General features: G+C 37.3%; 1 protein-coding gene across 1 annotated transcript; it reads right to left on the bottom strand.

The window, feature by feature from the left end:
* On the bottom strand, positions 1 to 8,755 carry gpr132b (G protein-coupled receptor 132b). The gene is made up of 2 exons (XM_067418503.1): positions 8,519 to 8,755; positions 1 to 2,449 (listed from the first exon to the last, which is right to left on the bottom strand). The coding sequence occupies exon 2, from the start codon at positions 2,445 to 2,447 to the stop codon at positions 1,365 to 1,367; it is 1,083 nt and encodes a 360-aa protein (XP_067274604.1). The 5' UTR covers positions 2,448 to 2,449; positions 8,519 to 8,755; the 3' UTR covers positions 1 to 1,364.
* Between the last annotated feature and the right edge of the window lie 263 nt (positions 8,756 to 9,018).

The raw sequence follows: 9,018 nt of genomic DNA, 5'->3' as shown, positions 1-9,018 counted from the left end.
GCGACCAAACTTTTAATCATCAGAACACAGAAAGCAACCGTTTTCAATATGTAATGCTGAATTGACAAATTATCCTATTAACTCGTAATTAGTTTAAATAATTACTTTTCATTGTGTCCTGAGAATGCTATGTGTCTGTGAAACACATAGTAAACATGTTTTTAATAACAGCTTTTTCAGTATAGCTAAGTTTACATGAGGAATTATGTTACTCTTATAATCTTGCTCAAGTTTATTTACAATTTCTTAAAAAGAATAACATGTGTAAATTGTCCCTCTTAATTTACTGAGACTGTATGAGAAAAGCTTGACTGCTAATTATTAAAGTCTAATTTACAAACGAGACTTGGGAAATGGGACAAATGACATGGGAAAATATCAAATCAAGCAAAATAAGCGTTACACCTAACAAAGCTTGAAAAACGATACAATAGATTGTGTCGAATCCTGAAATTGGCATTCATTAAAATAACAAGAAAACAAAATGACAATATTCATTATAATGCAAAACATCATAAAACAAACATAACAAAACAAAAAAACAATAATTTAAGTAATTATATACATGTTAAGGTTAAACTTGACACTGTTCTCACTAAAAGGCATGCACTTTAATGCCGACACATTTACCTATGTTAACAGTAAATTATTTCAGAAGGAAAACAGTGTCGTTTGAAAGAGTCCGTCTCCGATATTAGCCTACAGACCATCCACCGACCATTTGGTGCACTTGCCAAAACAGCAAGCTCTAATCTGATTGGCTGACTTGATACATTTGCACATTTTCACCAACCCACATGGAATCAGAAGGTACTGAGCTGCTGCAATGAACCAATCACCAGATTTGACTCTGTGCTCAGTTTGTGGCATCAAATCTTTGTGGGATTTGCAGACATTTAAGGCACTTAGTTGCAAGTATTGTTATTTATACCTTTTGGATGCATACACGTTCTGAATGGCATACACTTTTTCTGCTAATATTTTGTTTTGTGAACATTAATTTACGCAGAGTAACAGTTATTATTGTGGTATCTCTGATTCCAGACAAAGGCCACATAAATGCAAATACAAGTGTGGTGAGAATATGCTTAAGATAGTCAAAAGCTGCAGCTTCAAACGTTCTGTGTCGGAAGCAGAGGTGTGAAAACACAGATGATCTTATCGTGAGATCCTTTCAGTCTACATCACGGCAGGAAATTCACTTTAGATTTTTTTGCAACATCTGTTACACACCTTAGGGTGTTGTTGTATATACAAAACAAACAAATCTGCACCTTGATTTTTCTTTTCCTGATTTTTTTCCTTTCAGGTCCAAGCTATGGCACATCAATCAAAAAATACTTATGTTCAATGCGTTTACAATGTTAGCATGGTATGGTACAAGTTATTTTCATTTCATTGCCCTTTTCTTGGACGGGGTCTGTATTGGTTTTGGAGCTGTGCATGTTGTGCTGGCTACTGTGTGTCGAGCGCTGACTCGAGCTGACTTTGTTACACAGCGACGCCATGCCTCTTCTGATCTCCTGACGGATATTGTTGCTGGAGAGCACGTAGAGAATTGGGTTGATGGCACTATTGAAAGTCGACAGTCCCAAAGAGATTTTGTAGGGCGTGTAGATGTGCTTTTCAAAGTGACACTCCTCCCTGGGGAAGTGGAAGGTGAGAGCACGCATGAGCAGGATAATGTGGTACGGAGCGAAACAGATCAAAAACAGCGTCACCACCGCCACAGCCAGGTAGCGCACCTTTTCTTTCTGATGGGGCTGGAGGCCTGTGCTGGCCTGCACGTTAGCAAGAATGGCTCTGTTTGTGAAGATCAGGATGGCCAGGGGAATACAAAAGCCTATGCAAACCCGAGCATAGTTGAATGCCGTAACCAGCTCTGAGCTCTGGCCGGGCTCGAAACATCGGCGACTCCCTTTGGCGGCTTCCCCTTCGCGCATGATGAAGACGGGCGTGTGACCCAAGCCCACTACCAGGAAGATCGAAATGGCTATGAGAGCTGCAATCCGTTTCTGGCGAAGACCGCGGGATTCAATCGCATAGACCACCGCCACATAGCGGTCGATGGACACGCAGCAGAGCAGGAAGATGCTGATGTACATGTTGTTGAAGAACACAAAGCCTGTCACTTTGCAGGCCATCGAGGTCCAGGGCCACTCGTGGTTATTATTGACGTACACTGTCCACAGAGGCAGCGTGAAGAGGTAAGTAAGATCGCACAAGGACAGGCTGAGCAGGTAGATGCCGAGGACGTTCTTACGACACACTTGGTGGAGGGTGAGGTAGACCGTGACCAAGTTGGCTGGCAAGCCGATGATAAAAACCACAATGTATAGCACCATCAGAGGAATGCGGTCCTCCTCGTATGATATCTCACACGGTACCTTCGCACTTTGGTTCATGGTCACCATGATTGTCTGTGCCACAGTGGATACATGCATCATATCTGAGGGGGAAATAAAGAGAGAAATGAGAACTAGACAAAAAAGTTTGATGACAAACTTTAAGTTGGCTTGGAAGAGAGTTGATCAGAAAGTTTGAAAAGGTTTGAAATAGTTTAATGAGTTTAAAGTTTAAAATAGTTTAATAAGTTTAAAGTTTAAAATAGTTTGATAAGTTTAAAGTTTAAAATAGTTTAATAAGTTTAAAGTTTAAAATAGTTTAATAAGTTTAAAGTTAGATAGATAGATAGATAGATAGATAGATAGATAGATAGATAGATAGATAGATAGATAGATAGATAGATAGATAGATAGATAGATAGATAGATAGATAGATAGATAGATCTGTATCACACACACACACACACACACACACACACACACACACACACACACACACACACACACACACTTACTCACAATTGGTTGCTAGGGTGTTGCTAGGCGGTTGCTAAGGTGTTCTGGGTGGTTGCTAGGGTGTTCTGGGTGGTTGCTAGGGCGTTGCTAGGTGGTTGCTAGGGTGTTCTGGGTGGTTGCTAGGGCATTGCTAGGCAGTTGCTACGGTGTTCTGGGTGGTTGCTAGGTGGTTGCTAGGCGGTTGCTAGGGTGTTCTGGGTGGTTGCTAGGCGGTTGCTAAGGTGTTCTGGGTGGTTGCTAGGGCGTTGCTAGGTGGTTGCTAGGGTGTTCTGGGTGGTTGCTAGGCGGTTGCTATGGTGTTGTGGGTGGTTGCTATGACGTTGCTATGTGGTTGCTAGGGTATTCTGGGTGGTTGCTATGGAGTGGCAGCATCCCATAATGATACCCCAAAATCACCTTGCCAGTACGCATTATATAAACCAACCCCCATGTCTCTACGATTTTCTGATGCAGAGTTCTGAACGGTTGCTCTGGTACTCTGTTTGGTTGCTATGGAGTGGCTTGGCAGCATCCCATAATGCTACCCCAAAATCACCTTGCCAGTATGAATGATATAAACCAACCCCCATGTCTCTACGATTTTCTGATGCAGAGTTCTGAACAGTTGCTAGGGTACTCTGTTTGGTTGCTATGGAGTGGCTTGGCAGCATCCCATAATGATTCCCCAAAATCCCCTTGCCTGTATGAATGATATAAACCAACCCCGTGTCTCTATGATGTTCAGATGTGAAGATATACACTGTGGATTTGGGTTGTTAGGGTGCTCGATAATGGTTGCTAGGGCGTGGCTAGGAAGTGTTGAAGTTGATTTGTGATTGGCTGTTGATGCCCTGAGTCAATCAAACCCACCCTCATGTTTCTATGACACTCCTATCCAGAGATATAACTTTGATCTATTTCAATGGAAGTCTATGGGATTGGTTGCTAGGGAGCTCTAAACGGTTGCTAGGGCGGGGCTTAATAGCATCATCATGATCCTGAGATAGTGATTGGTTGTCTGAGTAGATTGGGCCCACCCCCTTGTCTCTGTGAGTCTGTGAGTCTGAGCTATGCTCAATACAAAATCCCTATGGGATTTACCATTGAATGAGAATGGTAAGTTTAAAGTTTAAAAAAGTTTGATTAGTTAAATGAGAGATAGATGAGTTTAAATGATAGATAGATGAGTTTAAATGAGAGATAGATGAGTTTAAATGAGAGAGATGAGTTTAAATGAGAGACAGATGAGTTTAAATGAGTGATAGATGAGTTTAAATGAGAGATAGATGAGTTTAAATGAGTGATAGATGAGTTTAAATGAGAGATAGATGAGTTTAAATGATAGATAGATGAGTTTAAATGAGAGATAGATGAGTTTAAATGATAGATAGATGAGTTTAAATGAGTGATAGATGAGTTTAAATGATAGATAGATGAGTTTAAATGATAGATAGATGAGTTTAAATGAGTGATAGATGAGTTTAAATGAGAGATAGATGAGTTTAAATGAGTGATAGATGAGTTTAAATGAGAGATAGATGAGTTTAAATGAGTGATAGATGAGTTTAAATGAGAGATAGATGAGTTTAAATGAGAGATAGATGAGTTTAAATGAGAGAGAGATGAGTTTAAATGAGAGAGAGATGAGTTTAAATGATAGATAGATAGATAGATAGATAGATAGATAGATAGATAGATAGATAGATAGATAGATAGATAGATAGATAGATAGATAGATAGATAGATAGATAGATGAGTTAAATGAGTGTATAGTTTATAGAATGTCAGTTTGAGTGAGTCTGAGCTTCAGTGTTTAGATTTGAAGTTTTGTCAGTTGGTCAGTTTGAACAGTCTTGGCTCATTTGAACATTCCGTCAATGAAAGTCAATGGGATTTTTCCGAGTTTTGGGAGTCATTTTTAGGAAAACCGTGAGTCGGATCAGTTAGAAAAGATATAGCAACTCGAGTCAGAACAGTCTGAGAGTCTGAGCCGAGTTTGGAGTTTGAGGAGTTAAAGCTCTAGGAGGAGTTAGAGTTGCAAATTTAGTCTCAGAAGAAGAATAATAATAAGTTTATTAAGAATATCAGTAAGTTGGCTCTTCCAAGCCAACTTAATAAGTGGTGAAATGGAACTGTAGGAGTACTGCTGCACATGACGTGGAAAAAAAACAGTGCACTGTATTTACACTGTACAAAACTACAAGTATTTAACTAAACTATCAGTACCGCTATGAGTTCATCAGTAGTTGCAGTACAAATTAAAAACCTAGTTGCAAACTAGTTGTGTAATCAAACTTTACTACTGTTAGAGTAGAAAATGAACTCCAAATGGTTACTAAACCTAACAACAAAAGCAATGGGGAAAAAAACTGAAAACATTGCCTCATTAATTATTCGAACCCCATTGCAAGAAGGTAAAACCAGTATCAGCAAAGTTGAGTAGTTTTAATTAATTTTATAACGTTGATATTTATGCTTTAATTTCTACAAGTTTGAATTGAGTATATAGAATTTACTTAGTTCATTTGCCTGAACTAACCTTTTCATGTAGAAATTCCAATTGTTTTTTCTGTAGTATTTATTTCACCACAGAATCATTTTTATCAGGTAATACATTGATATTAGAATACTTTCTACATAAAGTATACGTCATAAAATGAGCTTGAAGTTTAATTCTTGTGTAAGGCTAAAGAATCCCTTCACACACACTATTAACTATGGCCATGCTTTTTTTGTTTTTTTTTAATCAATTAACTACTTGGTTGTACTAATTAAAAATATATATATTTTTAATGTTTGCCACATTGTATTGTACTTATTGTAACAAGTAATTATTGTAATTAAGTTAAATTGTTAAGTCAAAAGGGACAATAATCGTATTTTTCCAGCATGTGCGGTGCTCCTCAGTATTAAAAAAAAAAAGTTTTATCATAATTAAATAAATTAACAAATGAAAAACTGTAGTAAAAAAATAAAACTAAGTATTAAAGTTTGGAAAATTAAAGAAAAGTTTTAAAAATTACAATTGCAAAGTTTAATAAAAAAAAATAACAGACAAAAAGGTAAACGTCTGATTTAACTAAATATGTTAAACAGAACAAATGAGATTTTTTTGTACTACATTGAGCTTAATTAATAAAAGGTTGAGCTCAAGAGTTCAGGCATCCAAATCGATTCACTTCTATTTCTGTAGTTGGTATTTGCCAAAATTGTGAACATTTGGTTCTTCAGCTGTCTTTTGGGGTGGTTAAGGTGCTATATAGTATCACTGCCATACAAAGAATCCGTTAAGCCCTTGCAACGTTCTTTAAAGTTTTTCTAGCTCTCCCTTAGTCTCTCAGTTTAGTTAGGGGGAAAATACAGTGTTGAGAACCACGTTATCTTCAGGAAATACATTTTGCCCCATAAGAAAATATAATCGTTTTGACCTCAGAAAAGCATAAAAGTGATTCAAAACAGCTTTTGCCATTGTAAATTCCCATTTATAGCAAACATATGAGAGAGGAGAATGGGGTAGTTCTATGGTTCTACATAGCCTCCTTAAAGATAGGTGCTATATAGGACTTAAAGTGGTTCCCCTATGATTACTAGCCAATGAATCACTTTTAATGCTATTTAGCATCATTTTTGTTTCGCGTGTTCAAACTGGTTTTCATATTCACCCACTACAATAAACAAAAATAATGTTGACTTCATGAAACTTATCTTATCATCTTAACTTTATACATCCTTATAGCATTGTTCATTGTTACAGTGCAGCCTGTATTCCTTTCATAAATCTAGCTCACAGTTAAAATATGAGGATTGTAATGTTTCAGTCGTGGCTTCCATTGTAGTGAACATAAAAAGTAAGAGCAAATATCAACCACGAAAGAAAAAAAATTGCCCAGTGAAAAACAATCAAGTTTGAAGGGGTTAAAAAAAATGAAGCTACCTTATTCTGCATTAATTCTCTAGGTTTAGAAAATACAATCAATATTTCACACGTAGATTTAAAAGAACATTTTGAGTCACCCGACAGCCATTGAACCACAAGGTGGTACTTTGGCACAGAGTAATTGAGTTTCACATTGATGTTTTGGTGGTACTTTGGTGTGACCATTGATGAGCAGCAGAAGGGCAATCCCTCCAATGTTTAAAACCCCCATTCCCAGTCATCACAACATACCACTCCCTGCTTTTGCCCCAGCTAGACAAGACAGCCACTGAAATATTCATCAAGACCCCATCATCCACGGGGAGTAAAAGCGCATCAGAATGGAAACGAGTGGAAACCACATGTACTGGTATGTGAATTATATGATTCATAGCGTAGCGTTCTTGCCTAGACATCTGAGAATGTTAAAATGAGTGCTACAGGTACAGGTATTGAGCAAGGCATTTTTAAAGTTCAGAGAGTAATGCCTCCCACACATATGTTTATGCGAAATACATGCTGGCTGACTAAGTGTCCCTCCTTTTCTACTCATTTCTCGCTTCTCACATAAGGAAAAAACCCTGACCTTACACAATAATTCTACTGAGGATTGGGCAAGTAAACAGTGCTAGTATTTAACTTGACCTAATGACACTAACTGGGGCAGTTGGACTGGCAATAATGCCATTGATGGTCAGTGTCAAGAAAAACACGGATACAAAGTCAGTGGAGAGAGAAGGAGGCATACATTCAGTTCTGCATTAGTCTTCATTGTGTTCTGTGACCTCTTTATAGCCATTAAACCACAGTACGGGTGTTAAGACAGACACTGTGACTTTTGGATCAGATGAAAGCTTTTATTCCATTGTCTCATATCATTAGTGTCAAGACACTGGCGATGCTCAGTCTAGTGTATGCGACCATTTTTAGATGCTTCAGGCGGACTCTTAGAAACAAGCTCAATCTTATTAGAGACGACACGCTCTACTGTATGAAGATACCAGGCAATATTTCTTAACTGAAATGTATTGTATGTACGCACTTTAAATGTATGAGTCTAAAATTAAACTGACATCTTCATTAAATATTCACGATTCCTTTGTTTAAAGCTGACAACAAAATCAAACCACACCAAACCTCACAAGTTAATCCAAGGGTTTGTATTATTATTATATGTCTGGCTTATAATACATGACATTTAACACATTAACCCATTAAACAGCAGGGTCCATGACGATTTTCCAATGGTGCAAAGAGAAGAAACCAACTGATAATTTTATGTCACTATTAAATCTGCTATAAGGATTATCAAACAGTGATGCTGTTGTAAATAAGACAGACTAATGGAGTAAGTTTGACAATAAAAGACTATTTCAGTCGTTTTTCTTAAAAAAAATCACATTTAATACAATGTTATACTATGTTTCTTTGTAATTATTTGTTACATTTACAAGCAATTTCGCAGTAAAAATAGCTTCTCAGGAAATCTTACTTTTTTCCCTCAGTTTAATGCGCTCATTAATTAAATACCTATAATAAATTGCTTCAGGGTTTAGATATTATATATTGAGGGTCCCTATGTTGACAAAGTTTGGGTTGAAAAGATTGAAAACGGGTTGTAAATGACATGTGGAAACATGCACACATCCTGTTCTCATTGTGGTGGTTCACCAAAAAAATCTCTGGTCATTCTCACTAGCCTACGTAAAAGCAAATATGATTTTTTCTATAAATGTAACTCATAAAATTGCGTGGTTCTTACCTCCAAAATGTTGTTAAGAATGTGTCCACTCTTCATCTACAACCATTGAAATGACAGCGCGGCAGAGCAGACGACAGGACCCTCAGAGCGGCGTGTAATGATGAAGGCAGCGCCAGCACATCTCTACACTACGGCCACGTGATATGCTTCTGCTTTCTTCGACAGCGGGCTTAAATATGGCACTATGAATGATTGAGAGAATATAAAACAAACAAAAAAACTAAGCCTCTAAACCTGGTGAGAACATATCTACAACACTTATTTAGACATCATCGGCACGTTTTGTGAACGCGAGCAAATGGGGAATCACGCATGATGCTCAAAATGCTAGATAACCAGGGGATTTTCTGATCGCACCACCATAAAAAGTTAATTTTAAACCCTTATTCTAAATACAAAAAAAATGATATCAAGATCACAATTAAACACCTTATCTTATTGTTTACAAATAATATAATTATTTATTTTTAACAAAGTCTAAGTTAGAGCTTGACCACAAC

Source organism: Pseudorasbora parva, chromosome 15 (assembly GCF_024679245.1).
Source record: "Pseudorasbora parva isolate DD20220531a chromosome 15, ASM2467924v1, whole genome shotgun sequence".
Taxonomy (NCBI): domain Eukaryota; kingdom Metazoa; phylum Chordata; class Actinopteri; order Cypriniformes; family Gobionidae; genus Pseudorasbora; species Pseudorasbora parva.
The sequence above is the reverse complement of the archived record's forward strand: the minus strand, read 5'-3'. Positions and strand labels throughout refer to the sequence as shown.